The sequence below is a fragment of the Polyodon spathula genome, chromosome 13, assembly GCF_017654505.1.
Source record: "Polyodon spathula isolate WHYD16114869_AA chromosome 13, ASM1765450v1, whole genome shotgun sequence".
Taxonomy (NCBI): Eukaryota; Metazoa; Chordata; class Actinopteri; order Acipenseriformes; family Polyodontidae; genus Polyodon; species Polyodon spathula.
The window spans coordinates 15737688-15759374 of record NC_054546.1 but is presented as its reverse complement, the minus strand read 5'-3'; the positions used below and the strand labels follow the sequence as shown (position 1 = coordinate 15759374).

The 21687-nt window shown below is 37.1% G+C and overlaps 1 protein-coding gene across 2 annotated transcripts in view; it reads left to right on the top strand.

Annotated features, from left to right (window-relative positions):
* Positions 1 to 9846, top strand: part of btaf1 (BTAF1 RNA polymerase II, B-TFIID transcription factor-associated) — a 48194-nt gene extending 38348 nt beyond the window's left edge. For both annotated transcript variants that reach the window (XM_041268005.1, XM_041268004.1), the window contains exons 32-38: positions 21 to 151; positions 3656 to 3781; positions 5221 to 5373; positions 5516 to 5727; positions 7134 to 7293; positions 8711 to 8881; positions 9511 to 9846. In XM_041268005.1, the coding sequence (XP_041123939.1) occupies positions 21 to 151; positions 3656 to 3781; positions 5221 to 5373; positions 5516 to 5727; positions 7134 to 7293; positions 8711 to 8881; positions 9511 to 9657 (1100 nt within the window). In that variant the 3' untranslated portion in view covers positions 9658 to 9846. The remainder of the gene's footprint in view (positions 1 to 20; positions 152 to 3655; positions 3782 to 5220; positions 5374 to 5515; positions 5728 to 7133; positions 7294 to 8710; positions 8882 to 9510) is intronic.
* Positions 9847 to 21687: the final 11841 nt, after the last annotated feature.

The following is a 21687-nucleotide window of genomic DNA, read 5'->3' as shown; positions in this document are numbered from 1 at the left end:
TTCACAATTATTAATTTAAGGTGTCCTTGCAATGGAAGCATTGCATCGCCAAGTCTTGCCATTCCTTTTGAGAAGAATGAAGGAGGATGTCCTTCAGGATCTCCCACCCAAGATCATTCAGGATTATTACTGCAATCTCAGTCCATTACAGGTGGGTATGCTCACCACACTCATTTTCTTCACAGAATCATATTACTTGTATTGCAGCCTAAAATTTATATCATTATTAAGGTAAACCTATAATTCAAGTGATGAAAATGATTGACTGCTTGGCTTAAATTGTGTCCTAATATCGTCCTACAAATAGCTAATAAAATAACTGCAATTATTTACAAGGACTGCAGTACCATGAGTTACTACTTGTGCTGAATACTGCAGTGGTTTTATGACAGTCTAGATAAGCCATCAAACTAATTTTACTTGAGTAAGATGGAAAGCCCAGGCTTCCAAATGTGAGACAATGAATAAGCTGTGGAGCAGCTGCAGACTCGCACACAGCTGTCATCTGCCATTGTCCTTTCCCTGGTTCAGCAGCTTACTCTGGGGCTGTGTTCTCTTAAACCCAGTTGTTTCCATTGCCCTCTGCATCGTAAGAGGACCTTTTTAACAGTTTCAGAAATTACAGCAGGGCCCAGTAAACCGTAGCGCCAGCACAGTCCTATAAACTTAATTTTATTTTCTCTAAAGTTACTGTTTATATATTGGCTTACTGTACATGAGTGCCAAAATACTGTACATAATCTTTAATGAAACGCAGTTATTGTATTTCATGTTTGTGAAATATGCATATTTGATGCACCGTTCTTGAAGAAACTGCTTCTGTTTTATTTCTGGCCTTCAACTCAGACCTACTCAATATTTCGCTACATACACTACCGGTCAAGTTTTAGAGCACCTCCATTTTTCCAGTTTTTATTGAAATTTAAGCAGTTCAAGTCCAGTGAATAACCTCAAATGGTACAAAGGTAAGCAGTAAACTGCCAGAGGTTAAAAAAAAAAAAGTTTAGGTTACCAAAAGCTGAAAAATAATGTACATTTCAGAGTTAACCCATTACTTTTTCAGGGAACAAGTAATGGGTTAACAACTTACAGCTGTTCTGTAGTAATGGAAGTAAATTTTAAGCCTTGAAAGTTGATGCTAACAATTCCTACAGGTGTCCCAACTTTTGTTGATTACTTACAAACCCTCTGTCTATAAAAGCAGTGTTGGAACAGACTGTGTTACTACACCCTCTTAAGCATTATTTGGACAGAATTGTACTGCAGGAAGTAGTATATTGCTATCATAATGGCGAGAAAAAGGCAATTAACAAAGGAAGACAGACAGACCATTATAACCCTTAAAAGTGTAGGTCTTTCCTTTAGAGAAATTGCAAAGAAAGCCAAGGTGTCAGTGAATACAGTTTCCTACACCATCAAAAGACACTTGGAAACTGGAGGAAACTCTGACAGGAAGAGGTCTGGCAGACCCAAAGCCACAACAGAATCAGAAGACCAGTTTCTGAGAGTCAACAGCTTGCGTGATAGGCGGCTCACAGGACAACAGCTTCAAGCACAGCTTAACACTGGTCGAAGTAAGCAAGTCTCAGTTTCAACTGTGAAGAGAAGACTTCGAGCTGCAGGTTTGACAGGTCGAGTGGCAGTAAGAAAGCCATTGCTAAGATGGCAAAATAAGAAAAAGGCTTGCCTGGGCCATGAAGCACCGCCAGTGGACTACTGAAGACTGGAAGAAGGTCTTATGGACCGATGAATCAAAATTTGAAATCTTCGGTTCATCACGCAGGGTTTTTGTACGCCGTCAAGTAGGCGAAAGGATGGTTCCTCGGTGTGTGACACCAACTGTCCAACATGGAAGAGGAAACGTGATGGTCTGGGGCTCTCTTGCTGGATCCAGAGTTGGCGACTTCCACAGAGTGATTGGCACCCTGAACCAAAATGGCTACCACAGCATTTTGCAGTGCCATGCAATACCCTCTGGTATACGCCTAGTTGGTCAGGGGTTCATCCTACAGCAAGATAATGACCCAAAACATACCTCCAGGCTATGTCAGAACTACCTTAGAAGAAAAGAACAAGACGGTAGGCTTCAAATCATGGAATGGCCAGCACAGTCTCCAGACTTTAAACCCCATCGAGCTGGTTTGGGATGAACTGGACAGAAGGGTGAAAGCAAAGCAACCTACAAATACAACACATTTGTGGGAACTTCTGCAACAGTGTTGGGAAGAACTTTCCGAACAATATTTGATTTCCATTGTAGAAAGAATACCACGAGTGTGTTCGGCTGTTATATCTGCAAAAGGTGGCTACTTTGAGTAAAAAAATTTAGATTATATTTTGTTAAACAAAATGATTCCATGATTTATTTTTTATCTCCAATTCTTTTTGTTCTATGCTTTAATTTCAGAGTACACTGAGGCATTAAACTGTGTAAATTTCAATAAAAACTGGAAAAATTGAGGTGTTCTAAAACTTTTGACCGGTAGTGTACATTTGAAGGTAAATAGGTCACGTTTATTTCTTAGACTCCCTTATCCAGGGTGGCTTAGTGATATGAAATATCACATTACAGATGAGCACTTTTAAAATACAATAGTCAGCAGTAAGAGCAAAATCAAATAAGAGAAAATAAATATAGTAAATTACGGTTGAACGAGTTTGACTAAGAGCAGTTAAACTTACTGTAAAAATATTTGCTTAAGTAAATTCCATTAAGAGCAAGTGGTAAGTACAATGAATGTATAAGAAGGATTTTAAATAAGAGCAATTACAAAAAACGTGAATACGGTTACCTTTAGGAGCAAAATAAAGTACAAGATACAGAAAATATTATTGTTTACATAGTACAGGATGATGCAAGTATTGATACAATTGGATGATAATAATAATAGTACTATTTAGATAATCTTTTGTATGTATATGTTTATAGTTTTGAAATGGAATATACTGCAGGAAGCACATTTTAAACATGAACTGCTGATTTATAGACTGCATGGGTTTTTAAAATACAGATTTTTAAAATGACAGTGTAGTGCAACTTCTAAATGTTCGAACTCCTGAGGTAATTGGGTAGTGTTTAAAAGTTTCATGTGGGTCATATGCCATACGTTGTGCAACTGCTGGCTTTTATCCCACTTGTGTTAATGTTCCTCCAGTGTCATTAAAAATAGTGGTTTTCTTCCTGGCAACTCCTATATTGGCACCATTCCAGACTCTTTCTGGATAGGTTTCTGAATAGAGCCATGTATCAGTTCTTGTGTAATAATGAAATAAAGCCTGGAATTAATAGGTTGTTGAAGAGCTGGTTTTCCTGCAATTCATTAAGGTTGGGGCTCCCCAGACAGCCTCGGCAGAATCAGTGTTTGTCTTGAGACTAATAGTACTTGCAATACTGCCCATCGCACCATTCTGCAGGAATGCTTGTTTAAAAGGGTGGGGGTCGAATTGAACCCCCTGCAAAAGATGTGATCTCAGAATTCTGTGGTCTTATGGCTGCCTTGAAGTTTCTCACTGGTTTGAGTAGGTATGGTTTAAACACAAGTTGTTTCGTCCCTTTTGTTTTAGGAAACAGGAGCATCCAGGCATGGATTTCTAAAGGTATGATATATAGTGAAATTAAGTAACTGTATTTTTTCCTTTTTTTAAAAATATAAAGATTCAACTGTATGAAGATTTTGCCAAATCCCGAGCGAAGGTGGATCTCGATGACACAATATCTACTGCTACTGCACCTCAAGAGAATGAAAAGCCAAAGCTAAAGGCTACTGGTCATGTGTTCCAGGTGCGTATTTTGTTGCTTCATTGAATATGAGAGATTTGTGTTAACATGTGCTGTCTTGTCACCTAATAATAATACGACAAAGAATTTTAATAATGTGATGTTCTACATTTTCTTTTTCATTGCTGTTTTTATTATTGTAAATTAATTCCCGAAAGTAATCTTAAATATTTTTCTTAAAGTAGCCGGTGCAAATAGTGTTAGGCGGTGGATTGCGCCAATCGCCGGCTTATTTTGACCCCCTGCATTCATTGTTACTGTGTTTGCTTTGAAAGTAATTGGTAAATTTTTTTTCGCGTTTTAGCGCCTCAAAGTGCTTTAACAAAGAAAACCCACCCCTTCAGTTCTCTGATTGGTTAAATGGTGTGTCAAGATGTAACACACTGTCATGTGGTTCCAAGATTTTTTTTTTCAGCCAGCAATGCGCAAATGATCTAATCTGCTAGAAGCATCTGCAAGACGGGCAGATCAGGTTTTTTCAGCCAGGCGGCAACAGCCACTTTGCCATAGGCCCACTCGACTGAAAAGGTCTGGGGAGAACCATGGAGAAATTATTTTTGTTTATGTAACTGTTGCAAAATGTATTACTAATAATGGGTCCTTTTTTATTATCATACCACTTATTATATAGCTTTAGCTTCCTTTATAAACAAGCATCCCAAGGCGCTTTTAAAAAACATAAGACTAAAAATAACTCAACTGCTGACTGGCAAAATGCAAAGTTAAACAAAATCTATAAGCTTGAGTTGAGCTATCGATTGGACTCAGGATTCTGAACAGAACCTGGAGTTCCAAAGTCAAGGAGCTTAAGAACCAAGTGTCCTTGACCACAGGTTTTTAAATTGGTTCTTGGAATTACCAAACGACCGGTCTTGTCAGATCTCAGTCATGGTGGTTTGTAAGGAATCAATAACTTGCACACAAACGGAGGACACAAAACAGGCTATTGTCCTACAAGTAAGGAGCAACATTTTTTTAAACCAAATCGCTAGAAGCCAAAGTAGTGATCTTAAAACTAGAACATGATGACAGGCAGACTTTGTATGAGTAAGTATTCTGGCTGCAGCATTTTGAACTTGCTGCAACCATCTGGGAGTTCAGCAAATTACAAATGTTTCTGTCTATGGTTATGTAAAATCTGCAAAATATCTTCAGTTACTTTCTGGTGCAAAAACAAAGTGTAAGGGTTTTTAACTAAATTAGGCAATTTGAAGTACTTCTATAAAAACAAGTTTTAATACATATACCCAAAACAGACAGCAGTACAGCTTAGGCAAGGTTTTCATTATATGATACAGTGAACCATTTGCCTACTGTATGCCTTTATAGTAATACTAGAATGTCTCCTACCTACCTAACTCTACTACTAGTAGAGTCACAGCAAACCACCACATCAGTATGTCCTTGCATGAATAATTACAAAGTGTATCTCCTAACTCCAGGCTCTGCAGTATCTGAGAAAGCTGTGCAACCATCCAGCACTGGTTCTGACACCACAGCACCCAGAACACAAGCGGATTACAGAGCAGCTTACTGCCCAGCGCACCACCCTGCGAGACATTCAGCATGCTCCAAAGCTCTCTGCACTAAAGCAGGTAGGTGGATCACAGCTTTTTGGGGCAGCACTGTCTGATTTCAGGGAAAGAATACCTCTGATCAGACAAAGCTGAACTTCATTATTCAGTAACATGCTACAGAAGTCTGGTTCAGTTTTGCCTGTAATTTGCTTCCCCCCAGCTTCTAGTGGACTGTGGTTTGGGAAATGGAGGCGCCACAGAGGGTGGCACGGAGGCTGTCGTTGCTCAGCACCGAATCCTGATTTTCTGTCAACTTAAAAGCATGCTGGACATCGTGGAGCACCACCTCCTGAAAGCTCACCTGCCTTCGGTCACCTACCTGAGACTGGACGGCAGCGTGCCAGCTGGGCAGAGGCATTCTATTGTGTCACGGTAAGCATGCATCTAGGATCTGATTGGTTGGGATGAAGAAGGATTAATCTTTGGAACTGCATAAAGCAATGTGAGACTTTGCATTGGGGATTTAAGGAATTGTGTTCCATTATATCCTTAGTTACTATGATGGATTAGGTGGCATCACAAGTATCGGGACATTATTTGAGCCATATTGTTTAAGGTAGAAATTACAAATAAACTTAGTTGTGGCGAAATGGTAAAGTGATAAGAAAAACTAAATGTAACTTACCTGTTGTGGGTGATTTGGGGGGTAGGTTGCAGATGGTGGGTAGATTGGGTTATCCAAAGGGAAAAGAGAAAAAACACTTATGTGGTTTGTTGCACTGAAGGCAGACGAGGTTTCAAAGGGGAGGTGCACATCTCCTAAGAAACATGCTGCCAAGTTGTTAAACACTTAAGTAAAAGAGAAACAAAATAATTGTGTAAACCATGGTCTGGATTTTCAAATAGTGAACTATTTTAACTAAGAAGAATCTAAATGGTATTTTAGATTAAATTGAATGCTGGAATTGATTTGAATGTAATTGTTTGGAAGCAGCGCGCCATCTGCAGTGTTAAACCTACCTGCATTTGGGTTCCTGGGGCAGGAAGTGGGGTATCGGGCGACTCCATATTGGTAAGGGCGAGCAAGGCAACAAGGACACATTCTTATGGGAAAACAGCCTAAGGGGCAGTCCATTGCTTATGTGGATAGCAGGGGATTTTGGAGAAACGGGAAAAGCAAGACTATTGAATATGGAGTTTAATGGGGATTTGCAGGATTCATTTAATAAATTAGAATTTTAATAATTTAAAATGTTTAAATTCATAACATTATGTAATATTGCATTGGAGCTACAGGGGGTATTCAAATAAGTTGTGTGATGCACCGTTATGAAAGGTTGGTAGGGTCCAGGGGAGGAGTTATCTGGTGAAGAGGTTTAAAAGGAGGACTGGGGGAGCAGTTAGGGTTGGCAGGGGGAGAGGTTTGTTCAGACCTTTGCTGGGGCCCTGATATATTGTGTTATATGGAAATAATACTCTTGCTATTAAGATTTATTTTGTTGTTTTTGTGAGAAATGCTGTAAATAGTTGCTTTTCGTACTTCTATCACTGGAGCACTTGTGGAACTATTAAATAAACTTTTTGCTGTACTTGTGTACGGAGTGCTTCCTCCCTATACACAGACCACATGGGATACCTTAGTTACGTATGTATCTTGTTTAAATAGTCTTTTTGATTGCATGCTTTTAATGAGTTTTTGTAATGGCAGTTAGTCATAATGAGTCCCTTTCACTTCTGTTGACCTTTTATAAATCTTCTTGTATGGCATTTTGAAACCAAAATACATTTCTGGTCAAAGTTCCTAGAATGGTGTGACTGAATCTCTTCCTTGTTACCAGATTCAATAATGACCCCTCTATCGATGTGCTCCTGCTCACCACTCATGTTGGAGGGCTTGGTCTGAACCTCACAGGGGCCGACACTGTAGTGTTTGTAGAACACGACTGGAACCCAATGAGAGACCTGCAGGCCATGGACCGAGCGCATCGTATTGGACAGGTACTAGTTCACCTGTGAAGCAAACTTGCAGAGTGCCATTGACGCTTAAGACTAGGGGCTTTTATTTTGATTCAAGTACAACATTTTTGGAAAAATATTTTAACCCTATAAAACTTACAAGAATCTACTGTACTTTAATACTAGAACCACCACGGTTATACTCTTACCTAAAACCACCTCCGGCAGTCATTATGATGGTTACATTTTAAACAACATCAGTATTAAAATGCAAGACAAACTATCGAATACAACTCAACACATCATATCAAACATCTTTACAGCTGAAACACTATTTAAATGAACAATTAAACATAAAAGGGTTTATTTTATAACTTGCCACATATAAAGCACTACTTCAAAAAATGAAAAACTATAAAATAAACATTTCCAAAGAAACTAATATGTAAACAGGTATATGTACATACAAAACAGTAAAAACAAGAGTAACATCTTTTCTCTTGCATGTGTGTCACTTGGTGCAGCACTGAATCCAGGCTGAGCTGCTGCAGCCTGCTGTTTTGCAGTATTGTAGGTTTTATATTCAAAATAAAAAAACATATTGTAAAAGGCAGTCAAAATGATGGAGCTAGTGGTTCTAGGTGGGTGGGTTTATAACGTCCTTATTTTCGTGATCCTGCCTTTTAAATGCCATCAGGGTATTTAATACATGTATTTAGGAAAAGTCATAAATGGACAACCGCCTCACTTTCAGACATGCAGAGTAATTTTAAATTTTAAAACCTTGTTCTGTCAAAATGACTGCCGTGGCGGTTCTAATGTTAAATGCAAAACATCATCCACATCATAACTAAGAAATGGAAACGTCACAGCCAATTTTGATACGGATATCAACTTTGCTATTGTCGAGGATTTACATTTTTGAACAGATTCATTTGGTTTCTACATAATTTTATAAAAACGTTGTTAGTTTGGTTGCTGTAGTCCTGTGGGATTTCATAGTGTTGGCAGTGACAATGCTGTAAAACAGGTTTCTGTAATATAAATCAGATTGTTGCTTGGATGCCTTGTTTTAATATTTTCAGAACCTTTTGTCTGAGGGAAATAGCTTGGTCACAAATTCAAAATGAGAACCAAAGCCATCAGTAGTTTATTAAGTGATGGTTATTGTTAAAGTCCCTATTATACCCTTCCATGTTTTCTGGTGAGCATTAATTGTAAGAGATATTTGTAGTGTGTCCATAAGCTCATGCTGAAAGTTGGATTTGCTCAAACTGCTATACAAAAGGGAGATCTGAAAGGCTACTGTAACTGCTTCTTGCTCCAGTTTGAGTCATTTGAGCTGACAGGTTAACTACTTCTTGATACCTCAACACGTTAAGCCTTCACTTTAATGCTTACAGTTTAAGCCACTTGCTGCAATACTATAACTGAAGTATTTTGTTTGCTTCCCTTCCAGAAACGTGTTGTCAATGTGTACCGGTTGATCACAAGAGGGACATTGGAAGAGAAGATTATGGGCTTGCAGAAATTCAAAATGAGCATAGCCAATACTGTGATTAGCCAGGAGAACGCCAGCCTTCAGAGCATGGGGACAGACCAGCTACTCAACCTCTTCACTCTTGAGAAGGTTATAAGGGCTTCTTATTTAATGGATTTTTTTAACAGGGACATTGATTTGGAGTTTAGACTAAGAACTGTGTAACCATCCAGCGCTGTTTCTGACGCCACAGTAAGAACTCGAGCCAAAGATGTCCTAAAACAATCGTTAATCCCCAGGGTACTCTAACCTATACTTCAGTATGGAACTGAATAATGATGGCTACCACAACTGCCAACCCTCCTAAAGCAAAGCAAATGTTTTGTTTTTGCCAAAAAAAAAAAAAAAAAAAAATCAGTGAGCTCTTGTAAACATGTAATTGGTTTCAGCAAAATTGCCAACTTGAGGTATTTACCTAGATTAATAACTGTTTGGTATAAAGCCATGAAGTCTTGTCCTAGTTTTGTTTTTGTTTGGGGTTTTTTTTTTTTTTTTTTTTTTTTTTTTAACAGCAGGCCGGTTTGGGGGTATAAAGAAAGCTGTCTGACATGCGACTGTGCATTAGTAAGGTTGATCTGATATTACAAATGCTAAAAATGATTTAGAAGTTAAATGTTCTGCTTTCTACTTAATGGTTTAACATTCTGTAGGCCAGAAATCATTTATTTATCCATCTATCCAATGTAGAAATAAGTTGATGTGTTTTGTTCTTTGTTTAGGACGAGAAAGCGGAGAAGGGTGAAGCCCCAGGCTCGTCAGGAAAGACATCAGCAAAGTCTGTCCTTGACAATCTAGGAGACCTTTGGAGTGAAGAACAATATGACACTGAATATAACCTGGATAGCTTCATGAATTCTTTGAAATAGCAAGCTGGTCTGAGTCAAGTCTGAAGAGGTTGAATTGACATCCATTTCCTGCTGATATTCAGCATACAGCACAGTGAACTGTTCATGGGTGTGAGAATACAAATGTTTATTTTGAAAGAAACCGATAGAGACTGACACTTGAATATCTGTATTGAAGGGTGGGGAAATAAAATGTGTCTTAAAGAGTTAGCACGGTTTCGCAAAGGTACATTTATTGGCAAAACTATCAACCAGTTAACAGCTTACCTGGGAGTAAATGTCCAGAAGACTTACGGGGTACTTGTGTCATAGTTGTTTTTCAGCAGTCTTTGCATTAAATCTCTTAACAGGATTTCAGTTCATTTAAGTCTTAACATTGAGCACACATTATGAATTAGGACACTTTTATTCTTGGAGGTCTCGGGACTCTTTTTTTAATAGGGCCACAAATGAGGTGGGGCTGAATTGGGCCAAGATCACTATTTTCAAACTCTTTGACATCTAAAAAATATATGTATTTTAAATGAACCTTTTCCGGTTTCAAGTATCTAATCTTGTACTGAAAGGAGTAGACAATGAGTGGCAGATAGCAGTCTTTATAGCTTACTGTGTACTTGGATGCAAAAACCAGCAACTTGGAGCATGAGCCTGGGCTATTGTGAGGGATGAAAAGCCACAACAGATCATGATTTTTTTTTTTTTTTTTTTTTTTTTTTTGTAATTATTATTTTTGTCTCAGCGTACCAAAGAAACATGACTTACACTTTTTATTTTTATTATGAACTGGCAGTTGTTCACCAGCCTTGAGTCTAATAAAAAAAAAAATAAGTGAGAAGGCTCTTTTGGTATGTGTTAAGCAGATAATTTTTTTTTTTTTTTTACTCAAATATTTTTTCTGTGTGTGTTTTGAGAAGTTATTTCTAATATGCTGAAGTCCCTATTTCTATTTACTTGTAGCGTTGTACTTTTTTAAAGTGTTGACTTGCACATGAAACAACAGCAATTGCACTGGTAGAAAATGGGGAAAGGTACCTGAATGAGGAGACTATTTAAATGTAAATATTTTTGTTCTTGCTGTTTCGTCAAAGCCAGCGCTTCTCAAACTCGGTCCTGGGGACCCTCTGTTGTCTGTTTTTTTTTATTCCAACCGAGCTCAATCACTTCACTAGACCCTTAATTAAATTGATAATTTGCTTAATTAAACCTTTTTACTTGTTTTCAGCTCTGGAACACTGGCATATTTCAAGTTAGTTGTAACATTTTGATAAGTAACTTGAACAGTTGCAGTTCGTTACTTTTCAAATGTTATAACTAACTTGAAATATGCCAGTGTTCCAGAGCTGAAAACAAGTAAAAAGGTCTAATTAAGCAAATTATCAGTTCAATTAAGGGTTTAGTTAAGTAACTGAGAGCTCGTTGGAATGAAAACCAGACGACACAGGGTCCCCAGGACAGTTTGAGAAGCCCTGGTCTAAGCAGATGGAATTATAATAAATTCTAGACATTGTTTTTTTTTTTTTTTTTATCTATACAAGTTTTACACATGTTGGATTTTTGGTGTGCAATTGCATAGATTATAGGAATGGCCTGTAGGTAGCTGTCATTATGAGCTTAAATTATACTCTACCCATTTGGATAAAGCTATTAATCCCAATAACTATTGACATTAACTAATGGTCATATAGCATGTTTAGCACTAAAAAAGACACAATGGGTATAGTGCAATATATATATATATATATATATATATATATATATATATATATATATATATATATATATATATATATATATATAAACCATATTTACTGACGGTCAGGATCCAAGACATTTTCCAAAAAGATATATTTAAAATGCAGTTTCCCACAATCTCTTATTAGAAAACTGATTTCTGAGCAACAGTGACTTTCTTCCTAAGGGTAACCTCTCGTATCATGAAACACTATACGCTCAATGCACCCTCTTGGTATTGCCTAAGTAGAAGTTTGATACATGTGGTTGTTTCCATGTGTTTTATACTAGCAATGGCAGCTTACCATAATGCTGCCTTCCAATTTTGATAACATTTAAATGTCTCAAAACTTTTTTCAACATTTCAGGGGTATAGATTTCCCCCCTTGTTTCTGAAATAGCCTTTTAACAGACTAGTTTAAAAGATCTTTTACTATTCAATGAATTGCCTAACTTGGGAGTCTCAATTGTTTTCTCTGTATTCCCTTTTGTATGTGTTTTATTAAGCATTGATGTTGAGTGCTTGGCAGTTTATGAACTGGAAATCGGTTGCTTTTTTGTATTTGCTGTGTTAAAGGGTCATTTTGAAATCCTAGACTGAACTAAAGCCGTTTTATAGCTTACTGTAAAACACAACTGGGGAGGACTGATGAAAGCAAGCACGTGTTTTCAGCTAGCCCTGGGGTTTTCAAACTGGGGTACACGTTCTCCTTGGTGTACTTCTAAGGTTCTTAGGGAGTGGGGGGGGATGCAGGATGACTCAAATGCACAAATAAAAATGAAAGTAAAATGATCTTGAATTGATTTTTTTAAGGGCATTATATATTCTCCAAAGTGCATAATTGGTTAATCTTTGTTTAGCAGGTCAGAGTGAACCACAGATGGAAAAAAGAAAAAACACAAGAGTATCACATGTACATTTTGAGTGAGAGTAGATTTCCACTGATTTATATAGTGTAGGTGAAGCAGGCGTCTGGTGATTTGTGCCTATCGGGGAGCATTCTGCTGCTCATGATCTTTTGCTATTTTCAACTTTTCGTATCAAGCAAAGCACAATGTTTCTGCGTTTTATAGAAGTATAAATGCTCCGGTAAACACATAACAATCACAATATTCATACTTTGACGGTTTGTGTTTTATTTATTACCGCATCTGCATTTTAGTAACAGCCATAGCGGATGGTTTAAATATGTTTTCAGTGTTTGAAATGGATGCATATCTTAATTGCAACATAAAAATTAAGGAAGAAAATGCTGGAGTCTGCCAAAAGTGCAAAGTGACAGTTATACAGTCTCTTTTTTTATCATTTTTATGCTGGCTTTAATTCTAAAAAAACATTTATCGTTGTTATTATAGTTTTGTCTTGAAGTTGATTTTTTTTTTATATTGTAAATATTTTAAATGGCACACATAATTAGCAGAGGTGGGAAGTAAATGGTAACATGATAGATATTTACAGTGCAGACTATTTTTTATTTAGACTTTGCTAAATAGAAAGCGAATAAGAGTGTTTCCAAAGAGATTCCCAAATACTGTCTCTTCTGTGCATCCAAAGACATGCAATTAAGTTTTAAGAACGAAGCCTACTGTTTGATATTCTGTCATAAATCAGCAATTTGTCAGTCCCAGACTGTTGTGAAAAATGATATATTAAATAAATAGGAAAAACAAATGTGTTAATCAGATTATTCTGTCTTTTATTACAACCATGGTACCATTCAGGGAGTGAAAAATTGTAAAAGGGTCTTTAGCTGAAACCTTCTGACAGGGGGGAAAGAAAAAAAGGTTGAAAACCCCTGAGCTAGCCCATTAACTTAACAGCCTGATGTGCTGGAGTTTTCAGGTATAACGGAACAGTGCTTCATCCTTCAGTCAGATCATTCTTGTAGTGCCTGTCGCAGGCTCGTTCTGAGCTGTCAGCTCCTGCATTTCTGCTGTGTTCACAAAAGTATTCGCTGGATAGTTTTAATGACTGAAAGGGTTAACATTCCACGAGACACCTTGTAGCCTAAGCCACTTTGTGTCAATTCAAATGGTGGCGTACCCTGATATTAGGTACTGATCCTAATGAAGGCCAGTGTACAAATGCTGCAGAACTGTTTCTGCTCAGTGCTCTATTTCATTACATGCTTACTGTTAATGTAGCAGGATGCCTACCCTACCAAGACCTATAACAGACTAATTTTAATGCCATTGTGCACATCCAGCACAATAAGTTTTCAGATCTTAAGTGTTGTACATCTTAAAGGAGCAGATGTGGGTCTTCTTTTAAAGCACATTGCTTGATGGAGACTCTGTCATGCGTCTTGGGCTTGAAGCAGTCCTGCAGAATTACTGGTTACAGAGCTGTGACTGAGACAGATGTTCCATTTGTGACGCATTCCCCTATTATGAACACCTGCTGCCAGCATGAGACAGCCTAGTTATAAAATTCCAGGTAGGTGTTGAGCAAAGCTAATGCTTTTTCTTTTCCCCCCCCCCCCCCCCCCCCCCCCCCCCAAAAAAAAAAAATTGTTTTTGCTGTTCAATGTTTTGCTGCCCATGTACTTTTGTGTTGCACTTGTATTTTCTAGCCTCCGGGCTGTCTGGTGAATCTCATGCAATGCTGGAATTGGCTTGCTTGTCTAGTCTGCCTTAAGTAATGTGCTGGTTTTTAACCTGCCTTCTACTGGCTCCTTTTCTTTTTTAATATTTAAAAATGCACAAAAACACATGTTCAGTTTATTATAGCATTATTATTGTCTGCAGCTGTCATTCACATGCCTTCAATGGACAATGTAAATCGCCTCTAGAAGAACATTTTATCATGTTTCTTCATTTTTGTGATTCAGTGTTCTGCAACCTATGGGGCTACACACAGTGTAACTTTCCTTAAGTAACGAAGACACCACTACAGGCCTTACCCCAGACTGAATTCTTCCTCAGTTTCTCTCCTCCATATTAAAGATACAGCAATGCTGTGGTACTGCAGCCAGTGCTCTACCACCCCTTCTAAAAGTTTACCACAGTACTAGCAGTTTTGTCACGCTATATTCTGGGAAATGCATTTACTGTAGTTTGCTGTGTTTATTAATAGGCTTTACTAATACCTACCTACTCCTTTTACAATGCTTACCTATTTACTATGCTCATTACACCTTACAATGATTTGATTATTAAACTATTATAAGGCACCATGCAAGAACTGCTTTCATTGACAGTGGCGTTCAGTGATTTTTTTAAAATTAAATTTGTAGACAATGTTTTTGTTCACTAAAACAAGTATTCTACGGTAAAAAAGTGTGATTTGAAACGAGTGTCTACTTGCGTGACTCCAGCCATAATATTTATACGTTTTGATGATTCTATTAAATCTTTTGAATCCAGTAATTGTTTGAAAATGACTGGTGAAGTTCCCAGGGAAAATAAGGAGCTTTTCATTCTAATTTTCCATTGCCCGAACACATTAACCAAAAGCTGCATATATGTGAAAAAAGCGCCACTCAAGCAAAGTGTGTTAGGCTAATTAAAGTCAGTACAGGATGCCGTGTTTTAGATTTAATTACAGTACTCTAACCATCTCTATAAAAGAGACTAGAATTCCGATTTTACGAAATAGCAACCCTTAGGGATGACTCAAGCCAACATGTAGAAATGCATTGATTCACAGGTGGTTTTAGACTAATGTAACACACACTTATTTCAAGACTGAATGTTTTGTAGCAGCTCAAAGGCAGAGATAGCTGTGTGTTCTTGCGTGTACTAGACAGTCTCCTATCTTGTCTTTTTAACCCACTGCTGGCGTTCATTATCGCTGCAGTTCTATTCAATCCGAAACAGATTTATTGAGGAATGTTTCCCACATACTAGACCATTTACTATTGGGCACACTGTGGTTTATTAGATACCAGGTCACGCTGGTCCTCCAGTTGGTTCAGCTACACCCCTTCACTGTATTGTCGGTTCATATAAACAAGCTTCTTCCCTCCTTGCAGCTTTCTTACACTCAAAACAGGCATGCTTACATTGTTACCTGCTGTAGCTCAAGGTAGAAAAACAACACCTGGTACCACAACTTGTAATTACTATAAACTAATGTAATCCTAGGGAATCACACTTCATTTGCTTAACATTTTTTAATATTTGTGTTTTTGTAACTAATGTAAAGAAACGAGCAAACATTACTAAAAATGAAATACAATGCTAAATTGCTCAAATCTCCTTCAATGACTACTTTTTCTACTATGTCTTTCTCAATGTCTCCAGACTCTTCTTCGATTCTATCATGAACACTGAAAACGTTGACAGATCAAGTTTACTAACACAAAACTCTTAATTTTTAATGTTGTGGGGCACTGCACTTTTTTAAAAACTGCTTTAAACAGTTTGCAATATGGTATTTAGCCACCTCCCAGTCTTTCTGGGCAGGGTAGTGTTTAGAGAGATATCTCATGCACCCTAATGAAAGTTATTTGGGCTCCACATGTTTGGAAAGCGAACAGAAGATACAGTAGTTTTCTAAGAACTTCCAATGACATTTATTGTTCAAAGTAAAATAAGCCTCAAGTTTTCTTCGTATTTTGTTAGACAAGCTGTGGTTAGAACTCCTGCTACCAAGATTCTGAAGCAACCATCCACGAATCCCATCTATACAGAAGTTCAATTCAATATGTTTTTTACTTCTGAGAGTGTCTAAGTAACTATGGATTTTATACTGCTAGTATAACAGACAGTATGGGTTCTGTCCCCTTTTGGTGAGATGATGTTCAAAACTTTAACCATTGTTGCAGATGAACCCGGCTGTTTTGCATAGCAGTTAAAACTATTATGCAAGGTTTCCGATTTATGCCCAGCCTCCACTCTGGTAGACCAGCTCAAGTTTGTTACTTTTTTCATTTCTCTTAAAATCTTAAGTAAAAATCATTATAATCACACCCTGCTGTTAACAGCCAGTCAGCTTCCATTCATCTGTACTACAGAATTAAATTACAAGATAGCGACTTGTACTAAAGACAAAACTCCCCTCCCCCAAGAGGGATTAAAGCATAACAAATTGGTCTTACTAGACTATAGGATTATATATAATATATATATATATATATATATATATATATATATATATCTATATATTAATCATTTATTTTTTATTTATTATTTGTGCCATTTGCCATTTGTAGGTATATGCAAATATGATTCACATGACTTGCACACTTAGCTACATGGTTGCCCCTGTGCTTCTGAACAGTTTGTCCAACCCTGCATATCCGCTACTAGTTTTCAGTGTGGAACAGATAGCTCAGTTGTCAGATCTCAAACCAAAATATATGTTAGAGCCAGGTTATTTGTAGTGGATTATGTGTTTTTTTTTTTTTTTTTTTTTTTTTTTATCCCACTATTTCAAATCAAAATAAAATCAAACTTTTACTTTAAAATGTATAGTGCATTTCACGAAAGAGCGCTCATGCTCTCTCTCTCTCTCTCTCTCTCTCTCTCTCATCTCATATATATATATATATATATATATATATATATATATATATATATATATATATATATATATATATATATATATATATATATAATAAAAATAAAAGTAATGGCAGGTCGCTCAGGAATATGAGGGACTAAAAGATCCCTTAAGTAGGATGGGCCAGACCATTCAGAGCGTTATAGGCTAAGCGTAGGACCTTTAAATCAATTGTAGGAAGCCAATATAGGGCTGCTATCACAGCAGAAGCATCCTGCAGTGAAATAAAACCTCTTCTGCAATATTTCAAAGGTGAATAAATGACACTTTGGTTACATTCCTAATATGCGACTCAAAAATAACACCTAATTTCCTCATTTCAGCTTTCAGCCAGTAAGGGAAGGTGTCCACTGGAAAAACACATGGATTTGTATTGTTTTAGTTGACTCTTTCATCTAAAAAATATTACCTCTGTTTTATCTGAATTTAACAATGAAAAATTGTCTGACACCCTGTGGCAAAGTGCCTTGCCCCTGTGTGTATTTTGTGTTAATGTTGGTGTATAGTCATTGGTACACAGGATATAAACGGGTCTGTGTAACATGTGTTTAAAATGTATATTTGTATTTAGGCACAAGGATTGCACAGCACTTTACGTGCAAGCAAAATGTAATGATATGTGAGCACGGGGAATTGCACTTTTATTAATTCACATGCAGTTGTACCGAGACTCCAGTTGAATGATTGATTAGCAATCGAGTCTCGGTACAGCTGCATAAAAGCTACATGTTTTCACCCACTCGGGGTTGTGTGTTCAGTGAGTGGAGAACGGGATTGGAGATGGAGGTTATAATAGTTAATAGTTAAAATATCAGCTCACCGTGTTTGTCTGTGCAGTCCGTTTTGTTTGTCTCTTTAATTGGCGAAAGTGCCGTGTCCTGTGTTTTTTGTTTGTTACAACCTTTTTATTTACTGTTCTGTTCATCCATTAAATGCTGAGCGAAACCAATCGCTCAGCTCCACCCAACTCCACCTCTTTTTTGTTTATTTCATGTTTCTGGTCTGATGTTACCCACTACAGCCATCTTTGTACACATAGCTTAATTTTGGTTGTCAGAATATTTGAAGATAAGTATCACCTGGTTTTAGAGACAAATATAGTTGAGTATCATCAGCAGAACAATGAAAATGTACCTAATGTCTATGGACAATATCGCCCAAGGGCAGCAATTATAGAAAAAACAACATTGGTCTGAGAAAAGAACCTTGGGGGGGTGCCACCTGTAACCTGAGGAAGAATCTCCTCAATTTTAACATATTGTAGCCTTTTGGAGGATTTAAACCAGGACAGTACACTATTAGATCTTGTTGTGCAGTATGCTGAAGCACTGTGAGAGGTATGATGTACAGAAACAGAGATTATTTCCTTTATGCTATTAAAACATGAACACATGGCTGCAGTCTGTGGTTACAGAGTTACTTTGTATCACAGCTCTAGAGTAAGCTATAAAATGGGTAATTAAAAAAAAAAAAAGTGGTTGCAGGCCTACTGTATATTGTGTATACTAGTGCCTACCCACAAGAATGGGGGATTGAAATACATGTAGGTGCATGTGAATACATCTGTGACAGGCAAATTATAGCAATGCATGATTGTAGTTCCAATCCCTCCAGATTTGGTTGCCCAAAAGGATTGTTTTTTTTTCTCAGCTGTAGCTGGTTGTGTCACATGACTGCTTCCCAGTGGTCACATGTATGATGAAGCAGCTCAAAGCCATGTAGTGACTCTTTACTTGATGGCATAAAACAATAGTTTTATTGTGAGTAATTTGTATGTACATCGACTGCAAAATATCAGCTGCATGCACAATATAAATTGATCGTCTAGAGACAGTGCGATTGTTCAAATAAAGGCAGGTTCTTTTTTGTTATCTCAATTTTATTTCATGTTGTTTTCTGTGACAGTGCTGGAATATTCTACTTGGTCAAGTTATAATAAAAGGTCTGACAATGGTAACAAAGTGTTTCAGAGCAGTTGCTGTGAAATTACAACCATAAAACCAGCAATTTGGTATTTTTTTTCACCTGGTTGTTCTTGTCAACGAAATTGTCATGAGTAATGGATTCTATTGCAAGAATTCAAAATTGTTTTCCACGGACTGCGCAGTGACTAATATTAGGCAGTACTTCTGATTTTAATCTGGAAAAGCAGGGTGGTCCACTTCACAAAACAACCACACAAGCCTCTGCTTGGCTGTTGCTGTTTCAAATTAATATTGTAAAAAAATAAAAAAATAAATAAAATCTTTCACATTTCTGCTAAATTTGTCAAAGTATGAAACAAAAATTACTTTTTAGGTTGCCGTTTGCTGTCATATTTCTTATAGTCAGCTATGGAAAAAACCTTTCCGTTTGTAAGTAAAACACTGCAGGCTGAAATTACTGAACTGTGCATCAAATAATGGATTTTATTAGCAACAACTTCCTTCACTCTTCCTTGTAAACCAGTAGGTGGCTAGAGCACAAATCCCTCACAAGCAAAATATTGTTCAACTTGTTGGGTTCAAATAACATTTCCACAGTTTTTATGTTGTTGTAATCATTTGAAGTTTTGGCTTCTAACCAGCTCGGCCCCAGACAAGCTTACACTTCTCACCCCTAGCATCCAAAACTGGGGCCAGCAATTATAACACTAGGATCTCCACCTGTCCCTGTTTTCCCTGGATAGTCTCAGTTTTGAGGAAGGTGTCCTGGGAATTCAATATGTCTTCCTATGACACTAAATGTCAGTACCATAAATTGAGCGCAAGTTAGATAAATTAGGGTACAATATTACTGCAATATACGCTCAATATGAACTGGTTGTCAATACTAGTTAGGGTTAGGGTTAGCTAGTTTGATTGGTTACATGAATATTATTAGTATATTATGGATATACAGTGGAAGTTGATTGTACATCTCAGTCACCCAATCTTGTTCACCTCCTTTACATTCTTATTTTGAGACCATAAATCTCAGCAAGTCCTTTTCTTTGAATGGAAGCAACCTTATGAAAAATTCCCAATGATTAAGAGAAGGTCCGCCCTTCACCTGTCAGATATTAGATATTACTGCAGTATAGCGCACACTATAAAGATGTATTTAGATATTACTGCAGCATAGCGCATACTATAAAGTTGTTTTTAGATATTACTGCAGTATAGCGCACACTATAAAGATATGTTTAGATATTACTGCAGTATAGCGCACACTATAAAGATGTGTTTAGATATTACTGCAGTATAGCGCACACTATAAAGATGTGTTTAGATATTACTGCAGTACAGCGCACACTATAAAGTTGTTTTTAGATATTACTGCAGTATAGCGCACACTATAAAGATGTGTTTAGATATTACTGCAGTATAGCGCACACTATAAAGATGTGTTTAGATATTACTGCAGTACAGCGCACACTATAAAGATGTGTTTAGATATTACTGCAGTATAGCGCACACTATAAAGATGTGTTTAGATATTACTGCAGTACAGCGCACACTATAAAGTTGTTTTTAGATATTACTGCAGTATAGCGCACACTATAAAGATGTGTTTAGATATTACTGCAGTACAGCGCACACTATAAAGATGTGTTTAGATATTACTGCAGTATAGCGCACACTATACGTGCATCCCATGATCAAAGGGTAAGATGTTTATTTAAACAATGGGGTTTTCAAAGCCTTGATTCAGTTTAAAACCTACATACCTGTACATTTTGGCATTACTTGAACCCACTGCTTTAGGTAAGCCTGGGCTGATTTCTCTGCTATGCCAAAGCTGTTGTGTTTTGTTTCCCCAATAGAAAAGTGCAACTTTTGCAAACCTTTATTAAACCTGTGGATGCCACATTGATTCTCTTTATTAACAGTCTCCTACAGTGCAGTGTACACCAGGAGAGTTAATTTTGAAATGTAAAGAAACGTGAAACAATCCCTGTCCGTTACTGGATTTAAATACTTACCACTACATATCCAAAAATCACAACAACTGCAACGGGGAGGATTACCACTGATTTTCATATGTTATATAATAGAGGAAAGTAAATCAGATGGTGTACAGGGACTGTTTATGCAAGTTACAAACCATGTCATGGTTACATTGTGCTATGGTCACCCGGCTCCAGACTATACACAAGGTCACACCATTTAAACAAGCACAGTGTACAGTATATGCACTTGCATGGGTTAAGTGAAAATTTCACCATGCGCATTGTGTTTCAGAATACTTAAACTTGATTTTTAAAACCACGCCAAAGAAAAAAAAAAATGTTTAGGTAATTACTTCCAATCTGTTTTCTAAATGACTGGAAACTCATTGTTTCCAAATAAAATCAGTTCCACCATCCTTTAAATTTACATTTTCATAAGAGGAGGTTTTCATTCTTTTGAAATACTGGACTTATTCTCCAGCCATACTACCCACAGAGGTTTGACTGCAGTGTGAGTTTTCTGTTTCAGAGAAGTTTTTAAAAACAATTTCCCCCACTGCTGATTATCCATCCAGACCCATGCAAAAGATGACACGTGTCAGAGCATCATACAACTACGTTTAATAAGAGTTGCTTGTTAGTACAGAAAAAAATAAAGTCCAAACTACAAACTTTAAAGCACTTGTAAGCAATAGCAGCATTGAGCTCCATGTTTAGTCACAGTACTGCAGTTCAGTATAAGCACAGGTCCAAGCCAAAACGGTTCAAAGCATTACCAGGATAACTAGCAAACGAAAAAAGAATAAATAGAACATGTAATTAAAAAGGTACACCTCAAATGAGTGGTTAGTTTGAGCTACAACCCGTGAACATCTATTGTCATTCATTTACGACAGAAAGATCA